The 20,218-nt window shown below is 42.4% G+C and overlaps 1 protein-coding gene across 1 annotated transcript in view; it reads right to left on the bottom strand.

Moving 5' to 3' along the window:
- LOC128700659 (sialin-like) overlaps nucleotides 1–18,823 on the bottom strand; it is a 34,608-nt gene extending 15,785 nt beyond the window's left edge. Inside the window, exons 1-7 of the mRNA XM_070096980.1 lie at nucleotides 18,040–18,823; nucleotides 15,448–15,635; nucleotides 13,277–13,510; nucleotides 12,113–12,200; nucleotides 5,623–5,849; nucleotides 5,052–5,201; nucleotides 1,209–1,341 (exon numbers count right to left, since the gene is read on the bottom strand). Of these exons, the coding sequence (XP_069953081.1) occupies nucleotides 1,209–1,341; nucleotides 5,052–5,201; nucleotides 5,623–5,849; nucleotides 12,113–12,200; nucleotides 13,277–13,510; nucleotides 15,448–15,635; nucleotides 18,040–18,094 (1,075 nt within the window). The 5' untranslated portion in view covers nucleotides 18,095–18,823. The remainder of the gene's footprint in view (nucleotides 1–1,208; nucleotides 1,342–5,051; nucleotides 5,202–5,622; nucleotides 5,850–12,112; nucleotides 12,201–13,276; nucleotides 13,511–15,447; nucleotides 15,636–18,039) is intronic.
- Nucleotides 18,824–20,218: the final 1,395 nt, after the last annotated feature.

Genomic DNA, 20,218 nt, shown 5'->3' on the forward strand with positions numbered 1-20,218 from the left:
AGCAAGATATACCTGTTATCCAAATAAGGCAAGCAAAAATTTGTGTATGCAATAATTTCACAAAAATTATTCTGAACCTAACGAAATATATATATATATATATATATATATATATATATATATATATATATATATATATATATATATATATATATAATATATATATATATATATATATATATATATATATATATATAATATATATATATATATATATATATATATATATATATATATATATATATATATATATATATATATATATATATATATATATATATATATATATATATATATATATATATATCACTGTCTGTTTATTGTTAAATTATTGTAAACTTATCTAAAATATATTTAGTTGGATTAGGCTAAATTAAATTGCTAAATTAAATAACGTTAGGTAAGTTTTCTAAGGCTCTTTTGGTACAAAATTATTAATTTTTACATTATCATAAATGAAAAAATAAATCTTTAAACGTATAAGAGAAACTTTTTAGAAAGGACTGAATTTTAAATGAGTTCTTGCTAACTGACCAGTTTTACCTACTCGGGGTCCACCTCTGGTGTAAATTGTAGGACCCATAGCCTCGGAGAAGTGGATAAAAAGGCTTCAAGGAAGAATATTTGGATTTCTTCCTGAAGCCGTTTGAATATTCCACTTCCCCTACCACCACATCTTTTCATTCTTTTTTTATTTTTACCAATAGGAATATTTTATTACATAATATGGTACAGAAGATTTGAGAGATACATTGTTGACATAAAGGTGGCATATACGGTACATGTTGTTACGTGTGTATCACCGATTATAAGGCGAAAATCTCATCCATCTCCTCAGAGCTGGGGCGTGTGCCCAAAATACAGCAGGCATTACCCATTTGAACAGCCGCACTGAGCTGCTGGAACAGAAAACTAGCTGCCCTGGGATCTCTAGTTTCCCTATTGAGTCTTTTTCCCAGCTCCTTAAGGAATTTAGATGCACTCTTTCCCCATGAGCCAAGGGTCTCTGAGCCTATGGGAACAAACATATAATGATGGGCAAGTTCTCCATATTTTCTAGAGTTTTGGGACTCCCTGAAGCTGGCAGCTGCCCCTCCTTCCTCCCTGGTGTATTGGAGATAGGTATCAGCCGAGGTAGATGCACATGTATAGTCCCACACCACCTACACAATATAATGTATGTATGAGAGTAACATTGAGGGTCTTACCAGTAGCCATGGAGAGTCTCCTGACGGTGAGGATAGAGAGCCAGTTAACGTGGGTGAGAGCGTCCATCATCAACGCCCACAACATACTCCACGCCCACATCAACAAGTAAGGCAACGCTGACACCAAACCGTTCTGTAGCCCAAGCAACAACTGTTATTAGTGCAATCATGAGGGGAGCACTAAATTCGTAGGAGTCATACAGCGCCTGGGGTAAAAAGGATGCAATCACATTGGATCTTGGAGCCCCTCACCAGTGTCGAGGAACCGCCCTAGAGGGACCCTAGGGAACAACACCACACTGTACACGATGACCAAAGCAAAGCATCCTTGAATAATATATCTTTGAAAGAGCGCGTGCGTTTATACACGCATTACAGTTCGTGTATTTCTGCCCGATTTGTAAAAATTCAAAATTTGCATGTTGGTTTTTCTAGGTTAAGGTTATTATAGATAATAACCACTACGTAGCAGAACTCGGGCATTAATTTACATTGTATATACAACCTATGTGCACCACGGAATAAGCATTTCTTGTACAGATTATTATTTTGGGAGATATTACTGGTTGGCAGCGCACTCGGCTCACAGTGTCCGTGGTTCGATCCTCGGCACGGGTGGAAGCGTTGGACATGTTTCCTTACACCTGCTGCCCCTGTTCACCTAGTTAGTTTAATATGTTTATTATGTACCCCATACCCATCCTGTGGGCGGTAGTCAAAAGATTACAGAGGTACATAATGGGTCCAGGGATTGGGACCCAAAGTTTTGATAGCTGAGCAAGTTACAAACCTAGCAGTATGTACCTGGGTGTTAGTAGACTGTTGTGGGTCGCATCCTGGGGGCAAGATTAAAGGATCACAATGGAAATAAGAGTGTCAATCACCTTAATTGTATAATATACTGTACTGCACCTTATAAAATTTGTTTGACTTTGTTGGGTTATCCTGGGCGACTAGCTCTCCCCTGGGTTAAAACTCCGAACAAATTTTATTATATCTTACTGTCCCTCAGAGCGTTGTTATCCCCACGCTCACTGGGTACTGGTACCAACTTAATTTATATTGGTATTTCAGTTTATATTATTATGATCATCCTGTTTTTTTGTAATCGATGTTTGATACTGAAGTGGAAGTCCAGTGTTTGATTCCAATGAATAGTGTTACGCAATACTGAAAAATAAAAGGACTTTTTTGGACACGCTTTACATACAGCGTATTATTGTTTTGGTCTAAAGTTTATGTCTCTACAACCAAGGTATTTAATTATTATACTGATAACTGTATAACTGAACCATTAAAAGTAAAGATTAATAACAAGCATATTGACTATCTCATTATTTTTCAAATGTACTGGTATCTGTTGGTTGTACTCTGTACAGACTATAACTCAGATAATGACAGTTTCCAAGCTCTCACAACTGTAGCAAGTTAAAACTTTTATTATGGTGTTAGTGTTAGAGATGCCGAGGTTATATAAATACTCTACATCAAGTCACTGATTTACTACCAGCTTTTAGTCTCATAAAATCAGTAATTGATAAACTGTAAAAATACGAAAAAGTTCTAAGAATCACAATTTGCCGTCCAGTAACTAAGAAAATACTTACTGGAGAAATAAATATCTGTATCTAGTGTTAATGGTAACATATACGTAATTAATGTCATCAGAGGAGTGAAGTGCCAGTCGACTGTTGTGGTCGCATACCAGCGGCTGAGTATTGAAATTAGACGAGGTAGAATAACAGCCTGTAAAACTGATCTATTTAAAAAATATCACAAAATGAGTACAGAAACAATGAACTCCAATAATAGCCACACCCTAAAATTTCTAAATTAAAATAGTTGTCAAGCTAGAAAATGCCATACCACAAGAGAAGTTTGTTGAGGCACGTGAGGGGATCTTGTTCCGAGGAATTACACTTACCTTTCACTTCCTTGGAGCGAACCTGAACGCCACCCATTTTCCCAGGAAGGGTTTAGCGCTCTCCTTCAACGTAATAAAAAAACACAGAATTTTATTCCACAGGCAGATGACAAAGTTATGACAGCACCATGACCATGACACTCACCATGTATACCGCTAATTATTATTTTCAGCACTTAAATTCAGTAGTAACGATATTTACGGGGAAGCGATAAACCCGTAGGAATTATTCAGCACATGTGTAATTGGAGGTAATCATAATGATAATGATCTAAGGAAGGGAATGGTACTTTTAATCCCTTGGATCAAGAGTCTTTCACTAGTATCAAGGTACATCTCTCACCATTCTCTCCCCCTCCCCCACCGTGGAAATGTACAGTATATTATTATGTCAGCGGGCCACCAGTAGCAACAGAATGGTTGACCAGGCAAGCACCAGACGAGCCTGGACCTAGGCCGGGCTCTGGGAGTAGAATTATTATTATAATCAAAACTCGGAACTTCGGATGTATATATCAAAAGTATATATTCACGAGACAGTTATAAACTCAAACCAGTGCTAAATACAACTTTGTTTTGTCAAACAGTTTAATAACTATCAGAAAATAACTGATAAATGAATTTTAGGAGTGCAGAGAAAAACAAGTATATTCACTGTCTTAATGAAATGAACCTAGTACAACATTATAAACAAGTAATAAGCTCAAGAGACGATACTATATTGTCAAAAAATTGAAATTAGGCTATAAGTTTATATTGTATTGATATCTCAGTTATATGAACAATGGCATGGTAACGCACTATAACATTATACATTGGAATGTTAAAAGAATAAATTCTTTATTGTTATTACTATTATAATTGGAACATTTTTAAATTCTCATGGCAACCCAGTAGGATTAGAGAGGTCAAAATTGACCCAGGTAAAGTGGAAAATATCTTAATTTAAAATACATATAATACTAACTGAATGTTACATAAAACTCTACACGATGAAACTGTAATCTATGAAATAACTGTAATATCTAACTACATCACTATTTGTCCAGGCAGGGAGGTTGTGACTCCTGTTCTCCCTTATGTGTTACCGTTCACTCTGTAATTAATAAGTTTTGTGCTAGACGCAGTATTTCTCACTTAGCGTAAGTACTGCTGGAAGCAGAGAGTTCGCAATAAACAAGCCGTTCATTATAAATGAGTTATGATAACGCAGAAAGCAATTAGTTCGGAAAAAATAAATATTACTGAATGGAAATCTTGCGATATTGCGTATGTTTTCCAGAACTCTTTGACTGCTACAAGAAACCAGGTATCATGACTTACGAAATCGTAATAACACGACTGCAAACAAACCACGGAACGAGTGGGGTTTGAACTCATGGCAAGTGACTCCTAAAACTCCGAACCAGTGTGTAAGCCACTCGGCCAGCAAACCCCACCTGTTCCGTGTTTTTTTTTTATATGAAAAAGGTAGTAAAGATAGCTGTGGTAGAGTAAATCTCCCTTGTAAACTCAATGCCCCCGGATTTCCTCCCACTTGATCCCTTAGTATGGCAGGTGTGTCTCCTGAAAGCATTCTACTCAAAATCGTTACTAAGGTTCGGGGTTCAATTCCCTGGCTCTGTGAAACAGTAGGCAAGTTTCCTTACACCCTTGCTGCCTCTGCCCATCTAGCAGTAAAATTAGATACCTGTGTGTTATCCGACTGTTGTGAGTCTCATACAGAGAATAAAAAATGTTGGAAAACTTCAGTCCTGCTGAAATGTCATTTCCTGTCTTAGGAAAGTCTCCAGTCCTGTGTAAGAAAACTGCAGTACCTACTGGAAGTGTGCAAGTCTTGTATAAATGTATGTGTATCTAATGATACATAATAATTAAAAAAAAGAACTACCACAGGTCACACTTCTCTATAAGCTTACGCTGATGAGGTCAAAGTGATGGACGTCATTCAGGTAGGAGGGCATCTCTGTCAGCAGAGTGTAGAAGCTGAAGTCAGTGCCCAGGCTAGCTGCTACCAGTGCCCAGAACGGAAGTGATGTCACGATGGCTCTCCAAGGAACCGCCACTATCTAGCACCAGATTAGGTCTTACATATCTAAATTAATAATAACTTTAATATTCAATAATAAACTTAATGTAAAGTAAAAGGACACAAGTGCAATTAATGTGACATTTTTAGTAGTAATACTACTACTACTACAACTTATATTACTACTACAACCACTAATATTACACCTCACTTTAAGCCTATATATACCCTCTGTGTCCATGTATTGTTTGTAACAGCTTGATAAAGCTCCTGGAGAGCGAAACGTTGCCACAATAAAATGTCACATTAGTTGCATTTGTGTCCTTTTACTTAACATATTGTGGGTAATTCTACCAACATTAATACAGTAAACATTTGTGTTGACAACTGCTACCACTTTATTAATGAATTTTAGCAATAAAACGGTTTTTAAAAAGCAATAAAAATTCAAGACTTCTAACCTCTGCTCTTTTCAGGGAATCTTGGTGTTGGCGGAGTATCCTGAGGTAGGCAATGGAGATTTTTGGGTGATCTTCTGGACGGTCGTACACAATGGCACACCACACCAGCCCCCACACCAAACCTGCCACCCCGAATACATAGAAGGTGGAAGGCCATCCCTCCAGGAAGTGTGATGATGCCAGCCACCCGCTGCTCGTCATGCCAACCACAGTGCCAAGCTGGAAGCCTAGACAAGAACAGTTACTGTCATACATTTATCTTAGTTACATTACTGGTTTATGAAGAAACGTGAGCAAACACTTGGCGCCAGGACTAAAACGTTATTTAATGTTCTTGTCTTAACTCACTGGTAACCATTATCAAGGTTTACACCAGTTACATTATTAGTAGTATTATTATATTCAAGGAATATAATAATACTAATCATAATTAGTATTATTATATTCAAGGAAATGCAGCGTAGCTCCAATTCTTCGGATCAAGAGCCCTTCAGAATTATTGACCTCAACATCTGATATCACGATCTTCAGGAATACTTTAATCCCTAAAACCAGGACAATCCTCACCTGATTATTATTATAATCAAAAAGAAGCGCTAAGCCACAAGGGCTATACAGCGCTGCAGGGCAGGGAAGGAAGCGAGGGTATTGGGTGGCAGAAGGGAGGAGGGATGATCAGTAGGTTACAGAAAACAGCGGGGCAGGGGATAGTACAGGGGTAGAGGGAAGCAAGAGATTGAAGTAGAAAGGGCTGAAGGTATCAGAATTTGTGAAGTAAGTCAGTTGTTGTCAAAAAGTCAATGAGAGAGTCCGGATGAAAGGTGGGTCCATCAGCGAGAAGGGAAGGTAAAGAGAGAGCAGCGGAGCGAAGACGACGACGGAGGTAAATTCTGCGTGCTCGTTGATAAATGTGGCTGACTGATAATGGAGCTTGGCTCTCCATGAGATATCCATGAGTAAGACGAGTGTGGCCAATGCGAAGATGGGAGAGAGTAGTCTCCCAACCTCGACACTGGTGATAAGAAGACGGCCAGTAACCTATAATAGGTTTAATAGATTGAAGTTTGTTGCCGAGCATAGTAGACCAACGTTGTTGCCAACGGGTGCGAAGGTGGGAAGATATTGCAGCAAAATAGTCCGTACATGGAATACCTCTATATGAAACTGGTAGGTTATGTACTGCTGACCACGCAGCAGTGTCTGCCTGTTCATTGCCCTGTACGTCAACATGACCAGGGACCCAACAAAAAACAATATTTTTATGCTTGGTAAAGATGCAGCATAGCCAAAGTTGGATACGGAGGACTAAGGGGTGAGGTGTATCAAATTTCTGTATAGCCTGTAAAGCACTAAAGGAGTCTGAGACAACCACAAATGATGACACAGGCATAGATGCAATACAGATAAGTGCTGCAAGGATGGCATACAATTCAGCAGTAAAAATACTAGCCGAAGATAGTAAATGCCCTCGTACGATGCTGTCCGGACACACTGCTGCGAATCCTATGCCGTCAGAAGACTTAGAGCCATCTGTGTACACAGCAATGGCATGAGAATGAGAGTGGAAGTGGTCAAGAAAAAGAGAGCGGGAAGCAACCATAGACAGTTGGGCTTTCAAGCAAGGGAGAGAGAAAGAACAGACTCGAACAGCTGGAACTTCCCAGGGGGGTAGGGAAAAGTGAGATGCTACATGAACATAGAAAGGTGGTAATTGAAGAGAAGACAAGAGCGAATGAAGGCGAAGAGAGAAGGGACGGAGTAAACAGGGGCGGCGAACAAATAAAGAATGTCCACTAATATCAGTGACCATTCTATAAATGGAAGGATTGCGGAGATCATGAGAGAGTACATAGTAGCAAAGGCAATGGGCATCACGGCGATCGGATAAGGATGGAACGTTTGCTTCTGCATAGAGGCTCTCAACAGGGGAAGAGCGAAAAGCACCAAGGCATAAACGTAATCCTTGGTGATGAATGGGGTTAAGGCTAGAGAGAGTAGCAGGAGATGCCACTGAATAGATCTGGTCACCATAATCAAGTTTCGATAAAATGAGGGTGGAATGTAGGCGAAGGAGGGTTCGACGATCAGCTCCCCATGAAAGATGAGCAAGGGTTTTAAGAAGGTTCAGCCGGCTGTGACAAGTTACCTTCAGAAAGGTAATGTGAGGTTTCCAGGAAAACCTACGGTCAAAGAGGAGGCCCAGAAACTTGACTGTATCACGTTCAGGGATACGGGAGCCATAGAGGTACAAAGGATGATCGGAGATGACAGAGCGCCTAGTAAAAGAAATTTGGTGGGTTTTAGTGCTGGAAAATATAAACCAATGTGTGGTGGCCCAATTGGAAACACGGTCGACCGCATGCTGGAGAGAAACTGTAATGAGGTGACAGTCAGCGCCTGCACAGGCAATAGCGAAGTCATCAACATAGAGTGATGATCAAATATTTGATGGAAGACTAGAGGCCAAATCATTAATAGCAAGGAGAAAAAGTGTTGTGCTCAGAATACATCCCTGGGGGACACCTTCAGCTTGGACAAAGTCTGAGGAGAGCACATTATTAACCCGAACACGGAAATGCCTGTCAGTTAAAAAGTTCTTAAGGAAGGATGGTAGACTGCCTCGAAGGCCTAAGGAGTGGGCTTGGGCTAAAATATTATACCTCCAAGTTGTGTCATATGCCTTCTCAAGGTCAAAAAATATGGCAATAACTGAGTGGTTATTCGCAAAGGCATTACGAACATACGTATCCAAGCATAGTAAGGGGTCTATGGTAGAACGGCCCTTACGAAAGCCATATTGATGAGTGGAGAGACTGTTGTGTGTCTCTAAATACCACACTAAATGTCTATTTACCAGGCGTTCCATCACTTTGCAAACTGCACTGGTAAGAGCAATGGGACGATAGTGGGAGGCTTCATGTCCCGTAGTGCCTGGTTTGCGGAAAGGGAGAACAATGGCAGATTTCCACAGCTGTGGAAGAACTTGTTGTGACCAAATAAGATTGTAAAGGCGTAATAGGACTGCAAGGGCTGACTGATGTAAATGTTGTAGCATACGAATATGAATGTCGTCGGGCCCAGCTGCCGATGATCGGCAACCTGAGAGTGTTGCCTCCAGTTCCTGAAGTGTAAAAGGCACATTATACTGTTCTTCTCTGAGAGAAGAAAAGTCCAAGGGTGCTAACTCTCTGGCAGACTTTGAGGAAAGAAACGAGGGGCATAGATGGAGTCACTGAGAAATACGGACCAGATGATTGCCTATTTCATTGGGAACCTCTAGTGGGTTTGCTATATCAACACCGGCAACCCGCAGAACAGGAGCCGGGTCAGGAGAATATTTACCACTCAGTTTTCGTACTTTTTTCCAGACTGCACTCATAGAGGAAGCAGAGGTGATGGTGGAGACATAATCTCACCAGCAAGTGCGTTTAGCGTCACGAATGACACGGTGAGCGATCGCACGCTTCTGAAAATCAAGAAGTCTCTCCATGGTTTTATTGTACCGGTACCTGCCCCATGCAGTGCGTTTCAAACATACTGCATGAGCACAAGCAGGAGACCACCAAGGCACGCATTTCTGAGAATGCCTGCCCAAAGTTTGGGGTATACTATTAGAAGCTGCGGTTAAAATGGAGGACGAGAAGAGGTGTAAAAGCTCATCGATGGAGGACGAAGAAGGAACCTCTCTAAAAACAGTTAGGTGTGAGTAAAGGTTCCAATTTGCCTGATCAAATTGCCAGCGTGGGATGCGAAGAGGTGGTAAATATGAAGGGGAAGTAAGAATGATTGGGAAATGATCGCTGTCATGTAAGTCCGGGAGAACAGACCAAGTGAAGTCTAATGCGGTGGAGGAAGAGCAGACTGAGAGATTGATGCAAGAGAGAGTGTGAGCCCGAGGATCAAAATGGGTGTGAGTACCTGTATTTAAAACATGGAGTGGGGCGTAATGCGTGGCAAGAAAGTCGGTCGATGGCCTCTAACTGAATGCCTACGGGAATCACAGTGAGACATAGACCCCCCCCCCCTTTGCAGAGGAAGTGGTGGGCATTAAATCTTTCAGTCGCCAAGTAACAGAATCGGTGGCGGTAATGACGAAACAAGAAAGGCAATATCCGGAATAGATAATGCCCAAGAAGGAGAGAGATATAAAGAACAGAGCGTATACCACCTATGCAAGTGGATACGGGCTGCTGTGTAATGCAGAGGTACGAACAAATAGCTGATGGTACGGAATATCAGTGCGTAGAAGAAGGGCACTTTCATTAAAGGTCCCATCAGGAAAAGGATCTGAAGAATACAATAAATTATAGCCTGAGATGGGAGAGATAATAGCAGAGTGTAATTTTGGTTCCTGTAAGCAAACACCAATAGGGGAAAACTGGGAGAGTAACATCTGAAGCTCACCCCGATTACCCCTGAGGCCCCGTATATTCCACTGTAAATAGGCCATGATTGGCAATGATAAAGATACCTGAAATCCGCAGGTAAGGGTTCCTATAGACTAGAGGGGTTAGAAAAGTCCACATGCGGAGGCAGTGGAAAACATTCAAGCAGCGAAGGAACGGTGCGCTGTGAAGAAAGGAGTTGTGCAGATGGAGCAGAGGAGAGAGAAGGAATGGAGGGTGGATCAGTGTCCATTGATGGTTTGGTCTCTGCAATATATTCAGAGATTGCTTTAAGTGTTTTGGAATTCAGAGACGTCGTATGGGAGACAATATTGGAAATGGTAGGGGGAGGATGAGTAAAGATTGGAACTGTAATGGACTGTACCAAGGTAGGGGGGGCGACAGGGTGGAGGGAACTGGAGAAGCGTGGAAGGGGACAGAAGAGGCAGAAACCTGGGAGGTGGCAGAAGAGGAAGAAACTTGGGAGGGAACAGGGGATGAAGGTACAGTATGAGGAGGAGGGTGAACCTCTACACTTGTAGCAGAGCCAGTGAGAGGGGAAGAACCAGGTACAGAGACAGGGAAGGTAAAATGAGGAAGTGGAAGATGGGTAGGAGGTGTTAACGGACCTTTTTTTGACTTCTGAGAAGTAGAGGGACGATTGGGAGGAGGTGTCATACGAGATCTCGTCGCTACTGAGGCTTGTGATGGAGAACACAAAGAAGCGAGATCAGACTGAGGCGCTGAAGTAGGGACGTCTGAGCCTAGGACAGCAAAAGAATTAGATACAGGAGTGACTATGGGAGAGGTAACCACAGAGGTGGTTGCAGAAGATGGGATCCCAGAAGTGGGGGGACGTTTTGAAACACGGGAATAAGAAACACGAGGTAGTCTCCCTTGGAGGCGGAGATGAGAAACTGCCATGGCATAAGGGAGACCTTCTGCCTCTTTGAGGTAATGGATTTCCCGCTCCTTTAAGTAGACTTGACAATGGCGAAAGTACGAAGGGTGAGCCTCATGACAATTAAGGCAAGAGGGAGGTCGATTGCAAGACGTATTAGAATGGTCATCGGCACCACAGACTGGGCATTCGGCGATAGATCTGCAATATTTCGCTGGATGGCCAAATCACCAGCAATTTCTACACTGTTGCAGTGTAGGAATCACCTTTCGAACTTGTAACCGATGTCCTGCTACATAAACTGAGGATGGGAGTTCACGGCAGTCAAAAGTTAAACGAGCCACATTGCTAGGGTATCGTCTCCGCCCGCGAGCAGGAAGAACGTAAGTGTCTACCTTGAGGATTGGGAGATCTTGGAGTTCCAGCTGTTCAAGAATGTCAGTGCCACATGTCTGGAAATTTTGTTGAACTATGGTATGGGGCAGAATGACGGTACCACTACAAGAATTGAGGGAATGATGTTTTTCAATAGTGACAGGAACAGTATCGATATGGGAAAGACAAGAAAGCTCATGAGCCTGGGTAGCATTCTGTACGGTGATGATGCGCATACCACTCTTAAGAGCATGAAAAGATGCAGCATGGAACCCGTGCCATACCCTACCCATCATGCCAGTAAACCAGCAATCCGGGATACAACCTCACATCTGCCGAGCTACCTCAGTGGGCAAAAGAGAGGGCGGCCGGAAATCCGCCACAGAGCATACCTCCTTCGGCCACCACCCCCGGAATCCGAAAGGTGGCTTCCAGAGATACACCTGTCGCCCGAGAGACACCCAAAGCCACCCACTGGGATACCAGAGAGGGATCATGACATCCCCAGGCAATCCAGATTCCACGGCAAACTGCGCCACCGCCAAGAACCTCAACGGAATGGGATGGACCCCGGTACCCTTTCCCCTACCTAGGAACTAGCGTGCCTGTGGAAAAAAAAAAAACCAAAGGCCATAAAGGAAGGGCAAAAGGGAGGGGTGGGGAGGAGGAGGAGGAAAGGAAAAAGGGGAGGATGGGAAGGATGGGATAGGGAATGGGGGATTGGGGGGTAATTAGGTTCGGTCTGAGGAAGGAGACTGACAGGTCTAATTCCTCAGACCAAGAGCCTCTTCACCACGCCAAGGAGCCCCCCTTGAAGAGGAATCCTCACCTGAGAAAACGATGGTGCTAAATTTGCTCCTCTCAGCAGGGACGACCCAGGTAGCCAACATGGTGTTGACGGCAGGGAAGGTCACCCCCTGTATAATATACACATGTTAGCTGCCACCCAACCCTAGGCTCCGGGAGGCGGTGTTTTATTTGTTAGGAAACAAGTGTCTGAAATACACTATAGAAAGTATGGAAACATTATTTAGGATGTGGTCTTAAATAGTTTCCATACTGCTTCTAGTGCCTTTTTTGTTTATGGTTTAAGATGAGTCGCGCAGACTCTGCTTCCCATACAAGATAAATAGTCGCCTGTAGATTCGACCTTTCCCGAGGACAACAATGAAATAAAGTTACCCATTTTTTTTATTTTGAACCAAAACTAGCCTAGCAACCTTACCTAATCACGCTACAATTTATGTGATATAAGTTAATTTGCCAACTTAAATAAGAATTTGCAATAATGGGGCGTATATTGTGCGACCTAGGTGAGCGCCGCACATCCACCGAAGATGGTAAATTCATCATCAATATTAAGCTCACTCAATAATACAATCATCGCTCATAATGAGAAACAATTTTTCTGTCCCCTGTCATGAAATATTGTGGCAGTTGTTCTAAGATAGCAGTGCACACCCCACAACTAGTTGTATCATGCACAGCGCACACAATGCCAGTTTTCAATTTAATTTCAGTTTATTTTTGCATAACCATTTCAGTGTTTTCCTTAGGGTAAGGCGGCGAATCTTTAGGTGATCTGGTAAATGATAAAACAAAGGTTTGTCAGCAAGGATGGTTGTATTCATGAGTAAACAATAACCTCGTATGGATCATACAGCGCTTGAGTAGTAGTGGGTGGGGTAATGGGATGTCAGAGAATTATTTGTTACACTTGTAGGCTCCTTGGGGACATTTGATCCACACTTTTACGTAAATTGGACAACTTCGTTTCGGTTTTAGTTTAGTTTGTTAAGTTTAGCCTATCGGCCGCATACGTGCCGTTAAGGCTGCAATTCACCTTTGCAATAACGTCAAGAATATCTTAATCTCTAAAATATATATTAATGTAAACTCTCAGTGTATATATACACAGACGTAAACCTCTTGGTTTGCATACTCAATGTTGTCAGCTTGTAAGAGATACAGAAGTGAGAGCAACACATCTCACCTGCACTACCCCCAGCAGGATCCTGCAAGCAATGAAGAGCCCGACGGAGGCGCGGGCGCAGAGGGGAGAGATTAACGACAGGAAAGAAGAGGTGATGATGCCCATTCCGAAAATCTTCTTTCCTCCGAGGTACTCACTAATGCGTCCCCCGATGATATTAGTGGTGGCGTAGCCCCAGAAGAAGGCACCCAGCACCACCCCCTCAGTCTGCTTGTCCCATTCAAACTCGCCTTTCTAATTCACACAGTAAACACAGCACAATAAAGAAAGTTATACACGAGTCATAAATCATCTAGGTAAGGGGGGAGGTAACTCCGGTTGCTTAGATCAACAGCCATTCACCAGCATCAAGGCACCTTCTTAAAAAAAATCTTTCATAGGTAGCAACATGGAAGGCAAAAACAAACGACAACAAAAAGCAGTATACAAAAAAAAATACAAAAAATAACTTTTACCAAATAATAACATAGTACAGTGAGCTGCAGGAGGTTGTGTGTACAACAACTGATGAAAAGGTGAACTAAATTATGATAAATTAAGAAAGACTTTTACCGATTAGTAACATATAAGTACGATAAGGCACCTAAATTACTGGGAATGATTATAGGCCCTTGACTTGTATTCCCTGGAACGCAGGCGAGAGAGATACATGATAATATACATTTGGAAAACCCTAGAGGGACTAGTGCCAAACTTGCACACGAAAATCATTCCCTATGAGAGCAAAAGACTCGGCAACATTCCCCAATGACAAGCAGGGGTGTCACGAGTACGCTGAGAGACAACACAATAAGTGTCTGGGGCCCAAAGGTATTCAACTGCCTCCCAGCATACATAAGGGGGATTACCAATAGACACCTGGCTGTCTTTAAGAAGGCACTGGACAGGCACCTAAAGTCAGTACCTGACCAACCGGGTTGTGGTTCGTACGTCACTTTGCGTGCGGCCAACAGTAACAGCCTGGTTGATCAGACCCTCATCCACCACGAGGCCTGGTCTCAGACCGAGCCGCGGGGGCGTTGACCCCCAAAACCCTCTCCAGGTAAACTACAGGTTATATAGTGAGCTGCAGGAGGTTGTGTACACCAACTGATGAAAAGGTGAAATAAATTATGATAAATTAAGATGACATGACTCTATGAACTTAACTTTATTAAATAGCACACACATACACCGCCAGTTGAGAGACGGTGGCCAAGAGCTAAGACTCAACCCCAGCAACAACATATAGGCGAGTACATACAAGTAAATACACGCTCTCATGCGCACACGCACACTACATTTATCATATATCAGACATGTGCTTCTCTTAAAAACAGGTCTAAAAACAATAAAAATTATTAAAGCAAATGGATTATTTATTCTCTATACCATAAGTGGGTAAGTTATTTTTGTATGTAGCCACAGATGTGGCGAACGAGACGTTAAATTCGCCACACTATACAAAAATTGAGAAATTGGGTTACCCAACTGAAAATTAAGAAAAATTTGTAATAAACTTTTATTAAGTTTATTTAAAATGTGCAAATTTTGGCTATTGTTACAAATGCCTCAAACGCAGAGAAAAATTAAACAAATTGTTTAAACTGAAAAAAAAAAGAGAAAATTTAATGAGAAATCTGAGAAGACTTTTGTTTGACAAGTTGCAAAAATGTTGATTGAATATTAACGCCTCAGTTTCAGCTCCGCCTTGAAACTGACATGAATAATTCAAGAACAATATTTTGACTTTGTGAGTCTCATCGTTCAGAACCTAGATTCACACACACCAAGGTAATCCAGACATACCAACCTAACATAACATAGACAATAATTTCGAAATGTCTGATTTCAAAGCTGGGAGATCCTTCCCAGCTTTGTTACATTTTATTTTAGAGACAAACCACGACAAACTCAAATTCACCACGCCACTTGTGGCGATTGGCGCCAGGGTTACCCACCCTGACCCTATACCACAGTAGAAGTACTTAAAGATACAAATGCAGTATGTGATCCTCTACTGATAACGTTTCGCCCACACAGTGGCCTTGATCAAGTTGCAAACAGACAGTTTGTGACTTGAAGATCACTGTGTGGACGAAACTTTGTCAGTAAAAGATCGCATTATACTGCATTTGTCTTGATCCATCTTGTCGGTATTTTATACCATTTCTTTTTCAGGAGGTACTTACGTGGACCGGTAAGAGAGAGTCGTTGTGGCCCGGACACGCATAACTGGTGTTCTCGGCAGCTGTGCCAGCCATGACCACGATGGCAACGGAGAGGTTGACACGTTGGCAGTACTCAACCAGCAAGCCCATGCAACCCAGTACGGCGACCGTATATTGAGGGTTCCAGCGCCAACTTGCGTCATTATGTACTGGAATGCGATCAGATTAATGAATTCAGGGCCAACTCTCTCAGAAATGTTCAAGAAATGTCAGTGTTTGAGTCACAGTGGAATATTATCAACCATTCTAGAAAAAATCCCTGACTTTGCCTACTGTAAATAACGCATAACCACTTAAACTTTTTATTATTTTATTTAAAACATACCTTGTTAAAATGTAATGTTTTCGTATTTTGTCTGTGTATGTGCGTGACCTAATTCACGTCTGCATAAATAACTCATTACGACTGTAACCAGATATAAATCTGTAAACAGTCATCACCACTGTAATTAGTTTAGCTATCAAAACTTTTCGGCCCAGTGCTTGGATCCATTATGTACCTCTCTAATCTTTTGACTACCGCCCACAGGATGGGTATTGGATGCATAACAAAGATATTAAACTAATTAGCCTACCTACTTTTCATTTGCTAATCTCAGCTAGTGGTATACGTCTCACTCCCTAATTACAAAAAAAAAAAAAAATCACGATATCACCAGTCAGAGCCAGTTGTGTGCGTCCCACTCCCTAATCACGAATACACAAGCACGTTATCACCGGTCGCAGCCAGCTACGTACATATGAATTGCCAGTCACAGACAGGCTGGTGTGCACATCTGAAGGGCCACTCACAAGACAGACTGGTGCATACACCCGACGTGACAGTCAAATACAGATTGCTGCGTACACCCGATGAGCCAGTCACAGATTGGCAGCAAATATGCCAGTCATCTTGTAGATACGTCCACTACAGCATAGAACAAGGCCTGTGAGTTCACTACAGCAGAGAACAAAAAACTGAACCAGTTACGCTACAGTCACATTAGAAAAAAAAGTTAGGCATCAGGTGACAAGGCTGACGGCAATTAGGTTTGATCCGAAGAAGGGAAGGGTACCTCAGATTCCTGCGCTGCCTCTCGTATTTAAGTGCAAAGTGACGCTACTCCACAAGCGAAGGTTCTGCGGCGGTGCTTGGCAAACACTGGTAGATGAGCATTCTAAACCCACTCATCTACCTCTAGTAGTAGGTAAAACCACACAGTAGTAACTAGAGACATTTATTACAGCTACGTTTTGCTTCTAAAGAAGCAAAATAAGGATAAAGCTCATGGAGAGCGAAACGTAGCCTTATAAATGTCTGTTACTCTTGTTTGCTTGTATCAAACACACTGTTCTTAGTTTTACCAATGTTTATAAACCTGTTATTATTATATTCAGGGATAAGCGCCATACTAAAGTCCCAGTATGACTCAGTGTTTGGTGAGCCGCTAAGCAGACTAAGAGTCTACAACCTAAATGATTTGTTTTATAACCGAGACTCAGAATTTGGTCAATTCAAACATCTCTGATATTATCCTAACACCACATGACTTCCAAAAGGCAATAAATGACATGCCCATGCACTCTGCTCCAGGCCCAGATTCGTGGAACTCCGTGTTCATCAAGGACTGCAAGAAGCCCCTGTCACGTGCCTTTGGCATTCTATGGAGAGGGAACATAGACACGGGGGTCATCCCACAGTCACAGACATAGCCCCACTCTACAAAGGGGACAGTAAAGCAATAACAAAGAATTACAGAACGAAGCACTAACGTCCCATATCATAAAAATCTTTGAAATGCTTCTAAGAAGCTAGATCGTCACCCATTTAGATACCCATCAGTTACACAACTCAAGGCAACATGAGTTTAGAGCAGGTCGCTCCTGCCTGTCCCATCTACTGGACCAATATGACAAGGTCTTGGATGCTCTAGAAAACAAACAAAATGCAGATGTTGTGTACACAGACTTTGCAAAAGCATTCACGGCACACATAACTACTATTAAACACCTAAATTACTGGGAACGGTTGCGGTTCCTTGACTTGTGTTCCATGGAACGCAGGCGAGAAAGATGCATGATAATATATACTTGGAAAATCCTAGAGGGATTAGTACCAAATGTGCGCACGAAAAATCACTCCCTATGAAAGCAAAAGACTCGGCAGGAGATGCAACATTTCCCCGATGAAAAGCAGGGATGCCACGAGTACCCTATGAGACAACACAATAAGTGTCACGGGCTCCAAGACTTTTCAACTGCCTCCCAGCATACATTAGTGGGATTACCAATAGGCCCCTGGCTGTCTACATGAAAGCGCTGGACAGACACCTAAAGTCAGTACCTGACCAGCCGGGCTGTGGTTCGTACGTCTGTTTATGTGCAGCCAGCAGTAACAGTCTGGTTGATTAGGCCCTGATCCACCTAGAGGGCTGGTCAAAGACCGGGCCGCGGGGGCGTTGACCCCCGAAACCCTCTTCAGGTATACTCCAGGTAAACTAGCAAGGGTTATATAGTGCTTGGGAAAAGGTTGGTAATCTGGTTTGATCCATGGAAGGGGAGGGTAGCACCTACCTCTAGGGTTCCTCAAGAGAGGTGTACTCTCGTCACTGTCTCCTGGCAAGGTCATTATGTCCTTCAGCTGGTTTTGTTGTACTTAGTTTGGTGTGTTCCAGCTTGTTAACCCGTAGCTTACTGGCACCTACTTCCTTGCTTGCTTCATGTGTGTGACTGCGCTTGTTAGGTACTAGTTTACTGACACCTAGTTATTTTCTTCTCATGTGTGACTAGGCTTATTAGACACTAATTTACTAACACGTAGTTCCTTTCATTTGTTGCTAAGTTGTTAGATCCTACTTGACTGGGGTCCACTTCCATTCCATGTGTGTCCTATCTTGTTAGGTAGTAGTTTAGTGGGACATCACTTCTAACTAATATTAGTACTTCAGTCTCGGACGTTATGTTACCAGCGCCCGAGTTACTCGTTACTCAGTGACTGTTGTCTAGTGTTTCCGAATATTTTTAACTTTCTGTCACAAACATTGTAAACTTTCTGTGGAATAAGAGTGTAATTTAAACAAGTAATATCAATAAAAAAATTAAACCCGTGGGAGGGTTGTTATGAAACAATCGAGTGTCGTTCAAATTAGTTTTAGTAGTAACAGTAACCAATGCTGGGGACTTTTTAAGTTTTTTTTTTTTTGATCCTTCTCACTGTCTAGATTTTTTCGAGATAATTATTTTTTCTAGAAAGCCTTAACTTTATCTTAAGGAATGGTCACGCAATAAAATTGCCGGTCTTCACACGCAGCAACTAGTCATAGCAACTGTGACAAGTTCAGTCTGCATACAAACTAAATAGATCTGCTGAGTAGTGCTTTGTGACAGCATTTCGCTGTGGACCAGTAATCAGTGATATAAAGCCACAACAATGAATGATTTAATAATCTAATCATCGAGACATGGTACAACCCGAGACAACACGGTGTCATACCTGTTGTTTCATCTACGGATCAAGAAGAAAAAGAAAATATCAGCCTTGCTAGCATTTTGGAGTTACAGAAGCTGTAATCGTTCTTTTTATTTATTTTTAATTATAAATTGACAGTAGTTTAGTGAGGCTTGTATAGAGAAGACACCATTCCTACGAGCCCTCCTAGGGCGGGGAGGGTGCCAGAGCCAGAGCTTGCTACCACCTGCAGTCACAAGACTGCCACTCCCACGAGCCCCCCTGGGGTGGGGATGGTGGCAGACCAGAGGCCTAGCTTCTCCCTACGAGCCCCGTGATGCCGGGGTATGGAGCTAGGCCTGGGGACAGTTGGTCCCAGAAGATGAGGGGGTACTTGTACCTCCTCACATGGCAGACATACATCTCAGACACTCCCAAGACTGGGAGCCAAGGCCGGGTCACCAGCTAGAAGAGACTCAGACCGGGAGAGTACCGGCGAATCAAGAAGAAGAAATGAGGCTTGTTAAGGAAGCCGCCGGCTCACCAACATCCACCACTAACATGAAGTGAATGGGGGAGGGTGCTGCATGGTACACATCACACAGCCAGTGCTAACGTGAAGTGAGGGGACTGCTTGGTACTCGCGTGCGCGCACACACACAAAAAAAAGGAGAATGAAGAGGGCGGGGGGAGGGGGGGAGGGGGGGAAAGGCTAAATGTCTATTGACAAGTGCCTTTGACAACTAGTAACTACTACTAAACACACAAACACACCACAAATAGGTGAGTACACACAGACACAGGAAACAGCAGTAATTGGCAGGCCTTGCAGGCCCAGTAACAAACCTATTACGTTCAGGTCACCACAGAGTTTCTACCCAAACTTCTCAAATTCGATCGGTGACAACTTTTGTATTGCTTCATGTGTTTATTTTAAGTCTCAAGCAAGAGCTAAAGGCAGACTTGGTAGGATGTTTCCACTGTAACGTAGGACTGTCTTTACACTTGTTTTGTTGGAGTCAATAAAGAAACGTCACATCTCAGGATCAATATGTCAATTACCCAAAGCATCGAAAAGTCCATTAACATCACAACAGTTATATTAATTATTCCAATTTAAAGTAAGTTTCAAGGCTTTTCTGACCCTTTCTGAACTACCTGATTCTTGTGTTTGGATGCAGTAAATTCCACTTGCGCAGTCATGGACCAAGTAGCTCTGACTTCCTGGGATGAATTAAGATCACACGCAAGTTTGTTAAGGTCACTGAGTCACTAGATGTGGTTCCTGGTTGTTGATTCCATCTG

Source organism: Cherax quadricarinatus, chromosome 56 (assembly GCF_038502225.1).
Source record: "Cherax quadricarinatus isolate ZL_2023a chromosome 56, ASM3850222v1, whole genome shotgun sequence".
Classification (NCBI taxonomy): Eukaryota; Metazoa; Arthropoda; class Malacostraca; order Decapoda; family Parastacidae; genus Cherax; species Cherax quadricarinatus.